At 40.8% G+C, this 20,183-nt stretch overlaps 1 protein-coding gene across 1 annotated transcript in view; it reads left to right on the plus strand.

Moving 5' to 3' along the window:
- Positions 1 to 15,154, plus strand: part of kcnb1 (potassium voltage-gated channel, Shab-related subfamily, member 1) — a 31,002-nt gene extending 15,848 nt beyond the window's left edge. Inside the window, exon 3 of the mRNA XM_010794624.1 lies at positions 8,908 to 15,154. Coding sequence (XP_010792926.1) covers positions 8,908 to 10,824 — 1,917 coding nt within the window. The 3' untranslated portion in view covers positions 10,825 to 15,154. The remainder of the gene's footprint in view (positions 1 to 8,907) is intronic.
- The last annotated feature ends 5,029 nt before the right edge of the window (positions 15,155 to 20,183 follow it).

Here is a 20,183-nt window from a genome sequence, read left to right on the forward strand (position 1 = left end):
GATGAAGATGAAGATCAATACTGTGATTGTGTGCTGACTGTTAATCCAAACAGCTTAAGAATTTCATGCAATTTCAACAGCCTCTCCTTAAGGCAAATAAGTAATTGCATACTCTTTCACTTTTAAGAGAACGGTGTGACAAATGCATGGAAAGAAATCAGCACAGCACCTTACATTTAAACGGCGCTCTGACACAAATAGTAGAAAAACCAGGAGTCAGAACGAGACTACAGCAGGACAGATGGTTCAAAGCTGGGTGAGCTTTGAATAAGGTACAAATCAGGGAGAGAAGGACGGTGCGAGGGAGGGAGGGAGGGAGGGAGGGAGCGGCAGAGAGGAGACTTTGTCAGACTTGCTTTTCACAAGCAGGTCCACGTAGCCACCTCCTGTCGAGCTTCAAGGGGGTTGTCATGGTGACAGTGGCTGGCAGTCGAGGCTGGGAGAGAGTTGCATGGCATCCCTGTGGCCTCGGAAGTGGCTCAAGGGATGATGGGAAAGCAAGTCAGCTAGTCAGGGGGGATCTTGGTGTTCTTGGTGCGACCTACATTCACTCACCCAAAAATAAATGAACCCTTTACTCAAACCTTTTTGACAATTCTTTTTTTAGTGTTAGGATTTGGAGCCATTCTAAGGTAGACCTGTTATTGTGTGTCCCTCTGTGAGTGCTGGCAGAGTTAACAGACAATAGTCTTGGGATTCACAGCAACAGGAGTTTCCACTTCTAAAGCACAGCGGCATGTACGTATGTTGTTGCTGTTAATGAGAAGGTGCCGGCTGGGGCACTGGGAGTTCCTCAGCTGTCTCTTGAGAATCCACCAAATGTAATACAAGGTGAGGCACCCACCTGAGATGTACCGGAGGGGGCTGAACCAAATATAACACTAAATCAAACATAAAACCAAGTTATCAAGAGGGCCAAGAGGAAATACGAATAACACGTGATCACACGGCCGATTTGTACTTTGGTTATAAAATATCTGAGTTTCTGTTGTATTGTTGAATAATTGACTAACTGTTCAGTTTCCATATTCTGTACGTCTACTTCTGCTAAAATATGTTTTAGCATTAAGCATTACACCAAAATCTGTACTTGGGGCCATAACGACCATGGAGTGTAAGGAACATAGTCTCACTGTATAATGTGAAAGTGAACTCATGTAAATTGATCATCTGGCTCAGCAGTTACCCTGCTCACTCCTGCCATTACTTCAATCTTGTTTTCCAGCCTCAAAAGCTCAAAAGCCTCAAAAGCCAAAATGATGCCTAAGGATTTCTGGAAAAAAAAAAAGGACGTATTTGTGGTGTACAGTAACTAACAAGACTCCAAATAATGTGAAGGTAGATTTTTGCTGGCATGTTCTCAATAACAACTGTATATAAAATATGTTATGTCTACAACCAAGTGGCCAACAACTGGTGATATCGCTTAATTCATGCCAACAGGATTTAGTGGTTTAATACATTTTACACTGAATGTTTTAATCTTAATTAGCTGATTCCTCAGTGTCCCCGACATTCCCTCAGTTATGTACCCACAATCACACCAGTAATTCAATGGTTTAATTTAATATCTTTTATAATACTCTTCCTTTTTTCAAAAGAAATACGTCTCCACAAAACGTGAAAAGGTTCAAGGTTCCGTCCTTTTTTAGTTTAGTGCTCAGTAGACTGATGAATGGAACAAACCCTGACAAACCCAATGTAGGACAAAGAAAATTAATCACAGCTGCTGGGACACAGCCAACAGAAAACCAGGCCATCATATCTGAGCGAGAGCTGGTGGCAGAGCAAACAGCAGCAAGTACAACATGGAATAATTTTAAATGAATAGGTTTTTCTTCTCTATGAGCCCCAAGTGTACAAAGCTCTGTAGAGCTGTTTTGGTGTATGTATATGTTATCAGCCAATAGTCCCTGTGCAACGGCTGCCATGTCTGAAGTCTTGTTTCCTCTCCCCTATAAGGAATCATTTCCCTCCCATATGTAACTTAGAGGAGAACCTCACAGGGAAGTGTGTGTTTGGGTGGTTTTGAGGTCATTCACATTAATTGTGTCCTGGATAACAGCCTATTGAGAGTTGCTGTCACCTTGTCCTATAGAAAATGGGGGGTCTGTGTGAACAAGCGTCTGCTGGGCCACACAATAATATGACATGAGAGACACAACAGTGTGATCTGGCTTTGTTTAGAGTCACAGTGGGATTTCCTGTCAATCTGTTTTCTCTCTTGTGTGACGTGTTGTCTCTTCCTCTGCTCTAGATATAAATGTCTCCTTCCTTTCTTCTTGTCCCCCATTAAGTAGGCCACCAAGGAGCATTTGCTTGGAGTCACTTTTTGTTTCCATATAATCTACTTGCAATAATAGAGTATTCATCATACCTAACTTGCACGACATTAGAGAACATAATTTAGGGTGTGACCCCTATTACCATCTTTATTGTTATACAGTATGTGCCTCTGGGTCCACTGGGAGACTATAAATAGCCTGTAATTGTGTTGATGCCAATAGAATCATGTATTGGGCTCCATTCAACCTTTTCCTAGACATGTGCTTTTGTGGTCTCCTTCATGTGCTCTGTAAGGCTTATCTCAGATTTACAGGGAAATAGTTTTATGAAATTAGCAGCATATGACATTAAAACAACCCAGGATAGAAAGAGATAAAGACAAGCAAGGCTGTGGCAATAGGGACATAGGCCAACGGGAAATGAATAGGGTTCCCTTGTGGAACTTGACATTATAACCCTTGATGTTATGAAGCAGCACCAGTCTTCGTTAGTAACCTTTGTAAAGCTTCTCAATCCTATTACCTCTGCCCTTTATTTCGTCATGCTCTTCTATAGTTCTCCAACAGCTTTGAGTTTTGGGATTTGATATAAGCCTCCTTTTACTGAATCATAACAATCCTGTTATGTCTGGTACACAAAATATGTGAACCTTTTAATACTATTCTATATAAAAAGAAAAATGTAACCTGTCATTTACTTTGTGCAAATATTTTTCTCTTTATTAACAACATCATTTTCCATTTGCTGCCCCCTCTCCTTCCCCTCAGGTTCGTTAGATCAACCTTCGCTCTTCGGCCCCGGCACCTCTGCTCTCTGCTCTTGATGTGTTTGATTCTAATAGATTTCCTCTAGGGCAGGAAGAGAGCAGCACAGAGGGGAAGAAAATAAACAGATAGGGTCATTATTCATGTCTGCCGTGACGTTATGGCAACAGTGTCCTCCTGCTCTGATTGGTCGTAGATAAGGTTGCCTCTTTAGCCATCACTTTTACTCCTGGGAGTGGACTCCGAATAATTAGGCCGTTGTCAAGGCCCGCGTTGTCAATCACCTCATAACAACCGTTGCTATTGCCCCATTTCTGCTGCTGTGCTTTCATTTCCTCTAGATGATTTACAGGGAAACCCCGCATCATGTGCTCTCTGCTGGCTTTCCTGCTTGTTTACTCAACTGGTTTTCTGTTTAACCAGTATATCCACTTCATAGATGAGGTTTTGATTAAGCTTGACTAGAAAATGGGGGAGGAAAAGATCATTTTTGCACTGTTATATAATTGTAATTAAAACACACAAATGTTATATCATTATATGTATATTTAATGCCACAAGATTTATGATTATGTCTTATACCTACTCTGCATTGTCGAAGCTGCGATTGTTTTTGAGTTTTAAAAATAAACTTTTCTCTGATTTAATTCATTTTATAAGATTATTACGTCCTCCGTGTGGGCTTTTGCAAAAATGGGCTTTATTCCAGCTACAGTATACCCTCCTACTCATCCTCCAAGTTGTGCTGTTTGGTCCTGTGCTATGGTTTCTAGGAGTAATTCAGGATTCATTTACTAAGTGAAGAATACAGTTAAAAAAGAAGCCTGTTCTTAGTCCACTAAAGGTACAGATGCTCACCTGACAAACTACCCTAGCTGAGTTTACTGCTTGATAGTCCGTTTTGGAAGCCTTCAACTAAGGTGCATTAAGAATGGATAATGGAGACACAACTAAGGCTGAATTTAAGAGCATATACTTCAGTAGAAAAATTCTGCTCACCTTCATTGGAGCATTAGCTTTAATTTCAGTGGATGAAATGTCAAAACATTGTCACCTTATGTGTTAACCTTTAAACTGTCTGACATCAATGCATGTGTGCATTCAAACAAAGGTTCTTAACTTCAGCATCACATATCAGTTCCTTATCACCAAACAAGCCCTATAAATAAAAATGACTTATGACTTTGTATGAGCTGTAAGTGGGGTTGATCGGAGGTTGGATAGCCGTGCAACATTCCCTTTGGTATTTCTCACGGTTGAATAAGGAAGTGTATTCAGATCAAACAAGCTCAAGTTACAGAAATAATATGCTTCAAGTGTTTACACTATGAATGCTGGATGAGAGGGAAACTGTCATACGGTGTTAAAAGCAACCCGGTATCACAGCAAAACGTGAACATGTGACGATTTACCATCCTGGGAGACGTGAAGATGTCACGATTTTGTCCCTTCAAATGTGACAGTTACACGGTATTGTTAACATGGCCCAACCAGTGGAGAAATACCCGGAAATGCCAAGCAAATGCTCTACCCTGACGGTCGGTTGTTATTGTCAATATTAATATAATAATTATTTATATTTTAATAGTCACACTCGATTTCGCCGAGTTGCCCCAGTTGGTTGACACCTCTTTTAGCAGAAACAAAGGCTACATTAATGTATTAAATCGATGTTAATCCATGTGTGTGGTTGTAGAATTAACGGACGTGACGTTGTGTGATTGCGTTGCCAGGCAACAGCTTGGGTTCATGTTCATTTACAAACTCTTCAACTACAACCCTAGTTATATTTAAAAACATTTTAGAAGGCCTCACGAAATACTTTAATGTAAATTCAAATTAAAATGTGAAAGAATGTGTGTATAACAAAATACATCTGTCATAAACAATACCGGAAACAGACGTAGGCAAGATCCTCAGCTTGGTGATTGCATGTTTTAGCCGCAATGCACGTTGGGATATGGTGTTTATGCAACACATTCTCACTCCCAACTCGGCCTATGTTGACGTTATGTCGGTACCGACTTGCAAAACGATTTCTATAATAACTTAAATAACTAACCCCACCACACCGGTTTACACGGTTTATACGAAGTTTTTACATTTCGACCTGTATCTTCTCAGTCACGAAAACAGGACACCAGGTGACACCCGGGGCACCAAAAAATAAAATAAAGTTCTAAAAATTAATGCAGCGAATTTGAGGAACTTTTCCAGGAGAAGGAAAAGAGGGTCCATTGCTGTTTCCGTCCCCTACCGATATCACAGATAGACGTATGACAGTTAACATAACAAGATCAAAAAATTTTCTTTTTTCTCTTTAATGGATTTAATAATTATGAAGACTTACCCAGCTGCGGTTGTTGAAACGTAAATAGTTTACTGTTGAGATTTGTTGCTAGGATGGATTTCTTCGGTACAGGAACTAGACGAAGTGGGTTCTAAAAGAAAATTATTACTTTCAATATATGTTAATCATTGGTTCACCCACCTGGGAAAGTTTAGATTCAAAACCTATCAGACGGTACCAAAGGTAGGGTAAAGTTTTTACGCAGCAAACTGCGAGCCACATTGGAAGCAGCGTGACGGTGAGTTTGTAGGTTATGTGCCTCGAACTCCTGATTAGTGTCCCAAACAGTTAGTGCGCCTCTCTTTATGAATGAAGGTCCACCACATTTCTAAGAGATTCGTTGATGATACTCGACGAGGCTGAGGAGCGAGGACTGTCTGGAGGTTTTTCAGGTTTAATATGTTAGTTTGTTTATTTATTTGTCGTATCCTATTAACCACAGAATACAACTGCATTTATTGTCACCACACCAAAATCTTTTATTATGTTTTTAATGCTTCCTTTTTGTTACTTTGTTATGTGTCTAAAATCAAAGACTCGGGGATGACTGCCGTTGTTTCAGTCTGAAAAGTAATTTTATCTCCTCCGATTGTGTGTAAATTCACACCGAACCATAACTCAATCTTTTTCCAACTATTTGCGGACACTCTTACCTAGACCCTCTCGTAAAGCGGCGCTAGAGGTTGAGCAGATAATGGGTCAAGTCCCTCGAGATTCACGTTCAGTTAACCCTGAGGGACTTAGTCAGACTTTGAGTGTGATTTCCCAGGGGGAACGCAACCTGTTGCGACTAGCTATTACCCNTAATATCTTAGCAACATTCAGCATGGATAGGTGTTGACAGCAATGGCATGGGAAAAGGATTGTGTAAAATTTGAAAAGTGGTGACCATACGATGGCAACCATCGTGGTCGAGGGAAACAAATGAATGAGCAAGCATTCTGCGTTAAATGTGTTCATACTGTTTGAAATAATGACTGTGGCAGTGTAAACATCTTTGCTACATCTTTTGTAAAATTGATGTGTGTGATCTGCAGATTGGTGGCCATTGAGAGTTTGTTACTGTAGTTTTACAAAAACTTTACAGATTTGACATATTTGGCACTGGTTTTAAATATGCAAAGGCCTCTAACTTCGTTGTGATGGCAGCATTTATTTGCTGTGTCCCCATTTCCCATGGTAATGTGGCTAATGTGTTTATGTATTATTTGTGGGGCAATTTAAATTTGTGTTATTTATCTTTTTTTTCAAGATTTAAATGAAGCTCAGCGCAAGTTCTTTCAGGAAGACTGGGTGTATATACATTCACTCTGCAGCTCCATATAATCAGCTCATCACAGGCATTCTCTTTAACCTATTACATTTCACCTCATTCTCCAGCAGCCAATCAACGTGCTGCAGCCAAACTATAAAATGGTTCTCCTCTCTCCTGCAGTCAGCTGTGATTTCAGGTGTTCATGCACCTTATCATATGGCATGTGTCCAAACAAAAATGAATTCTCTCCTGATTGAAACATCATGTGTTGAAATAAACAACTGCAGTTCAAAATAAAAAGTGAATTGCCTAATATTTTTGTTGTGGAATTAATAAAAAAAATGTTTTAAAGGCAAAAACATGAAAAAGCTAAAAAAACAAACAATTGAATACAATATATTTGAAGCAACTTAATTTATAAATGGTTGTTCATAATGATGGTAATTAAGTACATACAACTTAAAATTCCTTTTAAATCAAGCGGTAAAACTAGTCGGAACAACTTAATTTATTTTGTAATAAACTTAAAAAACTTGTGTTTATGCTACCAATTATTAAGTGGTAATTAAAAAACACCTCTGATTGTAGAGGAAAAGCCTTCTCCCCTAACTCAAATAACTTTGTTGGTTTAAGACAATTTCATTAGAATTTGTCATAACTCAATAAACATAGATGCAAACTGTTGCGTTGATTTTCTTTGTTGAGCCAAAGCATTTGTTTTTAGAGTGTAACTGTTACGTTTGAAGGGATGAAATCCTAACATCTTCACGTCTCCTAGCATGGTAAATCGTCACATGTTCACGTCTCGCCGTGATACCGGGTTGGTTAAAAGAGGAATAGTCTACCACCACGTACTTCCTTGTTAGCAGGATTGGTGGAGTGGGGACGGGGTAGTGTGTGTGCTTGTCGGATGTGTCAGGATACTGTTTTCTTCCAGTTCCAAGTGGATTTTTAGGACATGCTGCTCCTATTACATGTTCATTTTATGTTGTGTTGGTGCCACTGCAGGTGGAACAAGGGACAGGTAATGGTCCCCTTAGCTCTAAAGAGCCCATTAGAGAGAGAAATCTGTGTGAAATATCATGAGGATAAGGTTTTGTAGCCCCAGTTCTGTGATCTCAGACAGAGCCCTGAAGCCTTTTCACTTTGCTGTTTTATAGCATTCACCATCACTAATTTAGTGGAAACTGAGTAGGGTCAGCACTGTATGAAACCAGTAGGCTTGTCTGATTATCTCTGCAAATTCATGCTAATTTTAGTGCAGAGGAAAGTGGTTAAGATCCCATTCAAGGCTATGATAATAGAACTTTAGTTACGATTCCTAACCTGTTGTGATTTACCATCAATTTGCCTTGACTAATTCCTGAGATGTTTATGAAAGTATCTTTGCATTGTCAATCCAAGAAGAGTTTTTTAGTCATGCATTTTACTTGGCTCAAAGGATTGCAATATCAGTCTCTTGGCCGGTCCACCACTGAGACTAAAATATCTCAACAGCTAGTAGATGGATTTCCATGAATTTGGCACAGGCATTCATTCCTTCATAAGGATACATTGTAAAGATATTGGGGATATCAAGGTTCTTCATCTGGTGCCATTACAAAGTTAAAAAAACAAAACATGTTTTCAGTACTCTAAAATAACATGGATAGCTGGAAATCTAATGAAATTCCATCAGCTTCAGCCTAACTTTGATTTCAATGCAAATAAGCACATGTTAGCATTCCCTAACACACCATCTCTGACAATCTTCAGCCACCTTAAAATAACACTTAGCTTTTTTTCATAAATACCTGGCTCTTGTAGACAATGGAGATAGTTTTCAACAAGTCAAATATACTGTATTTTGTGATGATTTTGCTTGCATGTATTAGATGCTAAACATCAACAACACTTCCCACTGAAGCAAAGTCACTCATGTGGATAAACCTCTTAAGTGAGTCATGAATAAATAAGTGGTCCAAGTCAATCCAATCCATTAGCTCTCAGCAATCACACACTTCACGCAGTTAGCCATTTAAGTTATTTTTTAAATGGTAAGTGTATTGGAGTGACTTACAGATAGCACTTTCATAAAAGAACCCCTTTAAAAACAACAACTTTGCATTCATTGTATTATGTGTATGGTGTTATTTACAGACTAAGAAATGTATTCTTATGTGTGTATCTGATATTTAATTTATGTTTTAGTCTGATTTCATTCTACGATCCTGCATCTTTACTCATATTACTTTTATACATTTGTCTTTCAGATCCTGGCCATCATCTCCATTCTCTTTATTGTGCTATCCACCATTGCCTTGTCTCTGAACACCCTCCCAGAGCTGCAGGAAACAGATGAGTTTGGTCAGTCCTCAGATAACCCACAACTGGCCCACGTGGAAGCTGTATGTATTGCCTGGTTTACAATGGAGTACCTGCTCCGCTTCCTCTCCTCTCCAAACAAGTGGAAGTTCTTCAAGGGTCCTCTGAATGTCATTGACCTGCTAGCAATTTTGCCCTACTACGTTACCATCTTCCTGACAGAATCCAACAAGAGTGTGCTGCAATTTCAAAATGTTCGCCGCGTGGTGCAGATTTTTCGGATCATGCGTATCCTGCGTATCCTGAAGCTTGCTCGTCACTCCACAGGTCTTCAGTCACTGGGGTTCACTCTTAAGAGGAGTTACAATGAGCTGGGCCTGCTTATCCTATTCTTGGCCATGGGCATCATGATCTTCTCCAGTCTAGTGTTTTTTGCTGAGAAGGATGAGGAAGATACAAAGTTTAAAAGCATTCCAGCTTCTTTCTGGTGGGCTACTATTACTATGACCACAGTAGGCTATGGTGATATCTACCCAAAAACTCTACTAGGAAAGATTGTGGGGGGTTTATGCTGCATAGCTGGAGTACTGGTTATTGCCCTACCTATTCCCATTATTGTAAATAACTTCTCTGAATTCTACAAGGAGCAGAAGAGGCAGGAAAAAGCACTCAAACGAAGAGAGGCCCTAGAGAGAGCAAAGAGAAATGGTAGCATTGTCTCAATGAACTTAAAAGAGGCATTTGCTCGTAGTGCAGAATTGATGGATGTGGTGGTAGAGAAGAGCGAGAGGCCTCATGACAACCATCTTTCTCCAAGTCATTGGAAATGGACTCCCAAAGGAGCTGCATCGGAGACAAGCTCAAACCGTTCCTTTAATGCACATGAAGGCTCTCCCGACAAGGGCCGAGACACCAGTCCTCAGAGGATAAATGTTCAGAAGCTCGAGGAGATGTACAACCAAATGGCCAAGACACAATCCCAGCCAAACCTCAATGCTAAAGACAGGGGCTCTAGAGCTGGCAAACAGAGGGACGAGATAGAATTGGGGGCCATACAGGATCACAGGCCAACGATGCTAGGAACCAGGGAAGGAGTGGGTGACATGAAAAGCCTGTCCAGCATTGACAGCTACATCAGTTGTGCTACAGACTTCCAGGAGAATCCACGCTTCACCCATAGTCCAGCAATGGACATTGGTCTTCAGGAAAGCAACAGGTTCTCTCACAGTCCGGCTATAGCTTTTTCCCAGCATGGGAACGCAAAAACAGGCCAACAAATCACTGGGGAGCGTGAGCCCATGTTGACTCCCATCACAAAACCCTCATACTCAGAGAATGCACGGAGATTCTTTTTTCCTGGCAACTCCTCAAAAAGCATTATACCCAAAGGAGGCTGTCGCAGCAATAGGGGGTCAGGCCCGTCCCCGCTCTCAGACAGCTCAGTCCAGTCAGACAACTCTCTGTTAAGCCCGGAAGTTTCCGTCTACACAACCGCCAGCAGCAGAACTCCACCAAAGTCCCCAGAGAGCACGACCCTGGCGGCAACTGTCTTCACCTTCCACGACTCCTCCATTAGCAAATACATCGACGCCGATACAGATGATGATGAGCACCTCCGCGACAACTCTGAAGCCAGTCCTTCAGAGCGTCTTTTGGCTGGTTCAAGCCCAAAACGCAGCATCAACATCAATTACCAGAAGGGCACCAACCATTTAGAAACAGCCCAAAAAATGCTTGGCCAGAACTGTCTGTTCCCAAATGAAGGAATTCGTAGGGTAGTTCATGAGAATCATGTAGGACCTGAGATGGCACGCAGACCAAAGGTTGACAGGGGGCGTCAACATACTTTGGATAAAGGCCTCTGAGGCACAAGTGCAGCAGAAATGAACAGGGAGCTGGAGCAGAGTGTTTATGATGGAGACATCGGACAGACTAAAAACACTATTTTATCCAGAGACAAAGAGGAATAGACAAAGGATCTCACCAAAACATTTCACAAATTATCTGAGCATGCCATAAGGCACTACGCTCAGGGTCAACAGGTGTGGTGAATACTCTGGGAGAAAAAAAACTTCAACATTGGAGAATGTCACTGCCCCTCCTTCAACTCATTCCTACTACTGGTGTTACACAAAACAAAAGAGCACTCCCAGGTAACCTACGGGTCTGTTCAGAGATACCCGTGGAATCAGAGTCGACAGAGAAATGTGGTGAGTTTAAGCGGCAGGGGGATATCTCTTATCTCTCCAGGAAATAAATCCTAGCTGCCGGCTATCCCATTACTGATTCCCAGTTCATTTTGTAGTCTTGGAGATACAGGAGAGGACCTACAAGCCTATAAGCTACTAACTTGTGCCCTCCATTCCCAAAACTGGCCTTAGTCATTTACATTTGTAGGGGTGTGCATGTCTGCATATACCGTAAGGGTATATGTGCATGTGTGTGAGTTAGTGTGAATGTTGATGGGTGATCTAATGGTAATTCATGGATACACACTCTTGAGATTGTCTTACCTGATTTATTTTTATATAGAAAGTCCCTTATAAGTATATGTAATTTGCTAGTCTGCTGTGTCATATTCATACGTGAAGAGTAATCTGGTGTAAGGTGAAATGTCTTGGCACAGCAGCAGTTATCAAAAGCTCCAGCCCATCATCAACTGAACACTCTTTCTTTAACAGTATTTTGCTATTCCCTATGCTATCATGACATGGTGAGAATGGATGATACTTTCAAATATTGACCAGTGAATATTGTCCTAGCACCCCAGTATGATTTTGAGGGATGGTAGTGGTAGTGGACCAATAATTTTGTATATGGGGTAACATAGGAGCCTGAGATAATAAGCTTGATTGCTGCATAAAGCGCACATTTATGAAGCATGCATGCATCAAACCAGTCAACATACAAAAAAATGAGATGCTTTAGAAAATGAAATATATAAAATTCCAGTAATATCGTTTTTTCTTTACAGCAGGAGCAGATGTTCAGCATGCATTGGCCTTCTTTTGACCAACACAAAAGCATCTAATGTATTCACACTCAGATAATGGAATATGTGTGTATTCCATCTGTACTTTGCTCCTTTAATCGTCAAATAAACTTTAATGGCACTAAATATACTCCGCCAGGTTAACGTTACTGCAGGCAAGTCAGTTGTAAATGCGGACCTGATAAAACTCATGCATGAGCACACACACCCACTAATGACACATACAGGCATGAAAAAACATTTTCAGGATACATCGATACATTTAGTTTCCATGGTGACAGCAGCCTTCTTTTAAGGGTGGCTGCAGCTCAGCAAAGGATTGTTAATTGGGGCGGGAAAGTCTGATTGCATTTAACGTTTGTTTAACACATACACATGAACACACACACACACACACACACACACACACACACACACACACACACACACACACACACACACACACACACACGCACACACACAGGCACATACCAATAAAGTGACAGGTATGCACAGTAGACACATGTTAACAGAGCCACTTCTCACTGTGCATATTTATGAGTACTGAAGCAACATTATGATGCCTTGTTATGTTCATGTGTTAAATCTCTGTAGTATTCCATAAATACTACAACTCAACAATGCATTGTCTATTATCTGTTTGTATTACCACATAGCAGTCTTACATAACAAACAGAACCCAACATATAGAGGGACAAAGTGCTGTATTTAAACCAAAATCCTGGACTTAAAAAATATGAATTTATTTATTTATTAATATTGTCTTCACCCCGTATATAGACCATTCTTACATGAGCAGGGTAACTATAAAGGGTTAACAACCCACTGTTCCCCCCTCAGCCCCAAATGTGATTTCAACTATGAAGGTACAACCTTTTTTTAATGCCTTTAACATTTCTGAAGAGCAGGTATCTCTCAACATGACTGTCTCTAACTTTAACAAGATTAGCCATCTCATAAAACTCTGAGGAAACTGTAGAAGCTTCCTGTCCTGAATATAGTAGTGGAAGATATAAATAAAATAGGACATTGCTCTATAATACAAGTAGGTGTTGAGTATACAATTGTATACAAAAGTCAACAGAAGGTGATCGTCATGCATTTCTTAGTGTTTTTGTCCAGAGTCTAATCACAAATCATGATTTCTTTTCCGTTTTAATCACAGAGTTGAACCATTTCATATTGCTCTCGGTTAGTGAAAGGAGCTGAGGTGTGGAGGGAATAACAATGACTGTGAGAGGCAGAGAAAACCGTGTGTGTGTGTGTGTGTGTGTGTGTGTGTGTGTGTGTGTGTGTGTGTGTGTGTGTGTGTGTGTGTGACAGCCAGCACATTAGAGCAGTAAGGAATGAACTATTTGTGAACGAATGCATGTTGGGGGAATCCTGCTTCTTTTCTCTAAATATTCTATCTGCAGTTCTTACTCTTACATACAGCAGTAACACAGATTATACCTTAATCATATGAGATTACTCACACATTTGATTTTATAGGGAGTGAAGCCTAGTATAAAGCTGAGAAGTGACTGATGCGAAGAGCATTTTATCGATCTTATTTTTCATATAATTAGTCAAGGATTGATGGTTTGAGCTGGTGATACATTGATGTAATGCAGCTGCATACACTATGTATGATGCAACATATTTGGTTAGACAAAACCAGTCTTAACACACATTTGGAGTACCGACCCGCTTCATGTACGCTCCATTAGATATGTGTTTTTATCTTATGAAAGTCAAGGCCAATGAATGCAAATATCTGTAACCCAGTCTCACCTAAATTTTAATTGTGGATTACAAAATAAGTAGTCAAATAAGCTCATTACATCATTACAAACAATGAATGATTAAGTTTCATTTTCAACGCTACGATAAAGGGCATTCAGATCACATAACCTCTCATGAAGAATCATATGAGCACCTGTCGCATCATTTAGGTTTGCTATTATGGCAGTCAGGGACCAAGTTTTACTGAAATATCTCTAAACAATGATGACAATCAATATTTCATAAATAGATAGCAAGCACTATTGTGGAGAACTGAGATTTATTATGGGAAGATATTACACAATAGCGCGCCCATGTGCATCGACACAAAGCAAGTGTTTAAATCCTTACACTAGTACTGATACTCTTACGTTTTTAGACTAGTGCAAAAGAAACATCAAGCATGATGTTGTGATTTCATATCTAGACTGCGATACTGTGACATAATACCACCCTAATACAAGAACATATTGATTTGGTCATTCTTTAAATGTATTTTCTTATGTTCATCCTTGTTTTTATTTTAATCTAAAAGGGATTTTTATTTCACTGATATCACTACGGAGAAATTCAAACTAAGCCATTATTCTTGATGAAGAAAACAAACAATCAAGTTACTTTATTTCTCATTTATTGATACAAACTAAGAAAAAGAGCACAGATTCATTGACGTTTCCATAACAAGACTCCCAACTGTACAGTGAATGCATTTAGTTTACGTAAGTTAACTTACAATAGAACTTGGTTGTCGCTCTAGCTGCTAAATTTGTGAAAAGGTTCAAGTCGGTTTTTTGGTTAGAACCCCATAGGACCCTTTTCAAGGACATGTGGTAGTTTCTAAAACCCAGTGCGAACCACTGCTTTAAGTAGTAACCCAAGTAACCCAATTTACTCTGAATCTAACACTGTATTACAGGGTTGGGGTCTATTCAGAATGCCTTGATAAATTAAAACACAAATAACACATTACACTGTAAAAGGAACCAATATTAGAGCATGAGGTAAATAAAAACTTAGTACAAACTAAAACATAATCTATATTTTTTAAATGTTTTAAGCTCTCAGTGGAATTGACCCCAACCTTGCCTAAGCCATCAGTCTTTGTAAAGTACACTGTTTCCAGGGAAGTGAAAAAAGATATTTGAAAGACCTTAGCCAGCTCTTATACAATGTTGTTTGTAGGTCCCGAGGCTGTCTGTTTTGTACAAAAAAAGAAAAAACATTTGTACCTGTTGACTTTCTATGCTGTTGTTTCTGTATCAATGTTTTGTTGTTCTGTGCATGTTGTACCTTTGGCGTTGTGACTGGTTGTGAGTCACACAGAGCCAGTACTTGTCATGTTAAAAAAGTGTCTCAATGTCCCAAGATATTTCTATTTCTCAACAAAAGCAACATTTCCCTTGAATGAAATAAATCAGATCACTTTACATTTTGATTAGGATTTCTGACTTTCTTTTTTTGCTTTTAATTTGCTGTTGTTGATGCAAACTAAAATAAAAATGTGTTTTATTAAAATCTTTGTTGAGCAGTCAGGACAACAAATGCATTGGATTCTGATTCGAATTAGCAATTTTCATCAGCACATATTCAGCCATTTTAATAAAACATCTACATGAAGTTGCACTCATCTGGAGAAGAAGGCACACCTGAGCATTGACCAGAACTCTTTAACAGGACCGGTTTATTATTCTGGCAGATTGTTCTTTATACATGAGCCTGAGAAGATGCGTACAGGATAACAGAGGGAAGGAGGATGTTATATAAAGAGGAAGCTGTGGGCTGTTGGGCAGGAGCAGGCCTCCATCCTCCCCACACGCCTCCACACACCCCTGCATCGAGGGTTTCCCACCGCCTGCCACTGGAGTGACTGTCTTCTGCACCAAGGATGAGGGGAGGAATCAGTTAGTGGTCACACAATTACACTTTAAATCCAAGTGATAAACAATAATGCCATCTAGTGGTAGTCCTCATTGTTACCTATCGGATCAAAGAGATAGGTGAAGATCATTTGTCCAGGGTTCTGTGAGGAAGAACAATCCGGCCCAGGCTGCATTGTCACAAATGATCCGCATATCTGTACTCTATCCACCACTGCACCTCGTTTCAGAATACATGCTTGATCTTTGCAGATACCGTGGCCAGGATCTTCTGGAGTTTGAATTGTTTATCCTGATGATATGGCGAGGGTTCAAGTTTGGTTGAATGTGTTTTTTGGGTTAACGTTCTAGTAGAGCTATGGAGCAGTTTTTCTTTGTGCACAAAGACCAGGATGTGAAGAAAGGTCCACACATCCAGCAAAGGCAAGTTTCAAACTTACCGTACTTGGCAAAATGGCTAATAAACATTTGTGTGTAAATTGATTAGCTAATGGCAGGTGAAGCTTTTATAATGTGAAAAATAACAGCAGCAACTGCGCTCTAATTATTTTTTTTTTGCCAATTTGCCTTTGGTGATAAGGAAAGGTGACCTTTAATAGTGAAGTTTTGTCCAACACTCAGTATCTTTACTAACTAGCCAAATTAAATTCAAGCTCATTTCATGGTTGGATGACACCTTGGCAGAGACACTTTATCTTTCTCTTCTGGTCATTAACATTTCCAGAACAACAAAGGCTTGAATGTGTGAATTCAAAGAAGAATAACTTCTGCTCTTTTTCTCCATTTGTAATCATGGAGAAAGCAATGCTTTCATCGAAGAAACATTTTAGTAATCTAATCCATTCTTACCTTCCCCCGTCGTCTTCCTCTCCATCTCCGGCACAGTGTGTCTGTCCAGCAGAGAGAGCGGGCGGCTGGCACTCGACACACACACGGTGCCCCTCCCTCAGGTGCTGCATCCACTGAGTGTGTGGGCCCGAGCTCTGCTGGCACCCTTTAGTCAGAGAGGTCAACTGAAACTGGACACAATACCTATTTTACACACACACACACACACACACACACACACACACACACACACACGGGTAATAGAGGTATAGTCTAATATTATCCATATATCGGGGATAATAATGTTTCAAGACAGGAGTTCAACATTTTATATCACAGATATTGCAATAAGACTCTCAAATAAAAGGAGACGTAATTACTTGCGCCTATATTGGGTTGCCCTGGCGCCTGCGGGGCCATGTGCAAGTACACTGCACAAGATACATGATTGTATTTGAAATGGAAATGGGTATCCTACGTGTTATTACTTTGCCTAATATACTAATATACTTATGAATAATGCACTGCGAAGCATGTAGAGATAGTTTTCAACCCGGTAAAACAGAAGTACGCGAGTTAGCTATAGTGAGTACGGTTAACTCACTATAGCTCGGGGACGAGTTAGACTGATCTGTTCGTTATGTAGGTCAAGAATAATATGTAGGTACGCGACCAGGGCGCACTGGAAAAACGTACCCGTTTACGTATCGTATCCTATGTCACTAAAACCAGCATCCAATAAGCTCCCCTTCACGATCTATCTCATGCACATCCTGTCCCTTTACAATCTATCTATCAATTGTTATTTATCCCCTCCCACGAAACATAAGTGTGCGAATTACATGCTATGGTGATCTTACATTATTTTCTAATAGCGATACTAAAACTGCGCAATAATTACACCACACAGTTACATCATTCACTAAAAACACATTTGTAAGGGGACCAAAACGACACATGACTCTATAAATGTAGAGTAGAAAACACATAACCGAATCACGGCTCGACTAGAATAAGGTCATCCGTGTAACGACTCGATGCTATCCGTTTACTTATAGACGTTCGACGACAATTGAGCGTTTTTTCCAGGACTGCACAAGTAACCTTGTCTTGGGTGAACACGATAGACAATCTCCGCACTCTCTCGGTAGATGCATCCTTTTGTGACCTGACTTGTTTGACCTGGGCTTTAGACTACTCGGCTTTGGTTACCATCTATATAGGCTTATTAGGGCCTCGGCGAATAGCTGGATTGACGTCCGTGGAGTCCGGTATCATGCAGCCAGGCAGGACACCGCGTGGTGTCTGCTAGATAGAGCGGAGGCCGGGAGGTAACCCAGTACTTCGCGACTTCTGTACGGTCCGGACATTCACCACCGACATCAGGACGGCGCTGGTTTTCGTCGCTTCTTCTGAAGCCACAGAGCGTGTCATTCCTTCACCGTTGTAAAGTTTAGGTACCGCCGATCAGCTCGACCATAACCAAACGGGGAAGACAGTATTTAATGGAAGGCGAGGCGACACCTAGGGTGACCGGAAAGTAAATGTACGCGGCGTAGAGTCATATCCCCGGTCTTGGTCTCAGACATAACAGACAGAGACAAGATCATAAACATTCCAATATAGTAGGAGGTCCGAGACAGTGTGACTGTTCGATACTTACGTTATTGGGTAGCTGGAGACAGGCGACGGTCACGAAGTTCCCCACGCCTTCACCTATGGAAAGAGTGGTCCCCCAACCTGTCAAGGGCACGCCGTTCTCAGACGATCCTAGAGTCTAATCCATAGAAAAAAAAGTGGCCAGGTTGACAGGCAATTTCCAAAATTAGAAGGCCTGTTTTAAACTTTCACGGTCAGTTTCCAGAAGAAACAATAAATAACTCGCAATTTTGTTACTTATTGCTAGATATATTATTATATTCTTATCTTTTGCCTCGGAGAGAAAGGAGGGGCAGAAGACTGTCGGGTCGTCGACTACAGACTCGTCCTTCTCCACCCCTCTCCGGCCCCGATAACGAAGTTTGCAATAGTCCTTTACTAGCATATCCGGGCATTTGTGCCTCGGCAAACGGGTGGGGGTCTCGCAAAACAACGTCTAGATGGGTGGAACCCTGGGCAATAGTCAAAAGACGCAAAGGTACAACCGGAGCACACCGGCTTGGGCAGATAGACTATCAACTTGACATCGTCTATGCTTACAATAGCAGGGACACACCGCCCGAACTCTCTATAACCAAAATTTTTTTTGTGTTACCACGAGATCAGATCCTCCTCAAGCCACTATGTCCACCCGGTTTTTTTGCAATACTGTAGTATTTCACCGGTTTTAGACTAGTTCGAGTAAAACCTTTCCAAAAAAATACTTAACCTAGTCCTGTTTTTCTCTCCCCCCAAGTACTTTGTAAGTCGTAGAGAAACGTGTCTCCCCTGTGGTAAACATACAATTTTATGTACTTTTCACCTAAAAACGTGTTATCCACTGGGAAATTCTAACGGGTGAGGTGAAAAGAGTTATGTAGTAATTTTATATAAAACATAAATTTCGAATTACACAAATGGTTGGTGTGTGACGTGTACAACTATCACTCTGATCTGGAAGGTCTTTTTGCGCTAAGACGGCAAGCGTTCTTAAATGGCGTATTAGTCGTTTACCGCGTCTAAAAATTTTCCTCGTATAAATAGTTTTTCCTGGCGCTATTAGGGCGGGACGTAAAAAGGTGTGTTTCAACTCTTTTTTTTTTCAATTGAGCAGAACTGCACTTACATACATACTATCTACTCCTAGCACTGCAGTAAGTCGAGCGGTAGTGTCTTCCATTTGTTGTGGCCACTCACTCAGCTGAGACACACGCTGAAAATACCGTGTGCTGCTGCGTGTGTGAGGTTCTACTTTTTTAGACTAGGGTATAGTAAATGTCCAAACGCCCCACGGTCTTATCAAAGGGGGCGTGAAAACGCTTTTCTTAGCCCCATGACGAAACGGGGCCCAGAAATCGTCTTTACAAGCAGCCATTTACTATACCTAGTCTAAAAAAAGTAGAACCTCAAAAAGAGAGAGGGCACTCTCACTTAATAAGAGGTGACTGAATGTTTTGCATGGCGGATCGCGATCTTACTCGTCAATGGAGGGCTAGACAGCAACACGCTCGCGACTTGTCTACAGTGCCGCCAGCTCAATAGTGATCCTAAAGGCGATAGATATAAAGCAAATTTAGGAACACTCACGTTCATGCTTCTACGATTTGATTACACACAAAATTCTAGATACAGGCTCGTCAGTCTAGGACATGTTCACGCTCGCACCTTTACTACTCTCCTGCAGCTTAAAAAGTCCTGGCCAAATATAAGACCGGCTAACAACATAATAGTACCTGCGGACTCTTAGGCATAGCATATTCTCTCTTACTCCTGCACTAGATGAAGTGTCGACACACGTAATGCGTCTCGCCAGATTGTTAAGGAGCTCGGACTCTCTTACAAGTGTCTCTATTATGCTTTGCTTCACTCATATACGTTCTAACCTTCGCCAACAGCAACGCACGTCCTTTCCTAGGAGGGGATGCGTTGCTCTACTTGGTCATAGTGTCAGTCGTGGTCCATCTGACGTTCCGACCTCTTCACATTTAGTCCACACAGTGAGTAAATCTACGGAGTACCACATTATAGCTATATCACTACTACAACAATCTAAGCAAGACACAGTCCCAAGTACTCTCTCTTCTCACTCCGTCCGTACGTAACCTGGTTACTAAGTCATATTTCA

Source organism: Notothenia coriiceps, unplaced genomic scaffold, assembly GCF_000735185.1.
Source record: "Notothenia coriiceps isolate Sejong01 unplaced genomic scaffold, NC01 NC01_scaffold00037246, whole genome shotgun sequence".
NCBI classification, from domain to species: domain Eukaryota; kingdom Metazoa; phylum Chordata; class Actinopteri; order Perciformes; family Nototheniidae; genus Notothenia; species Notothenia coriiceps.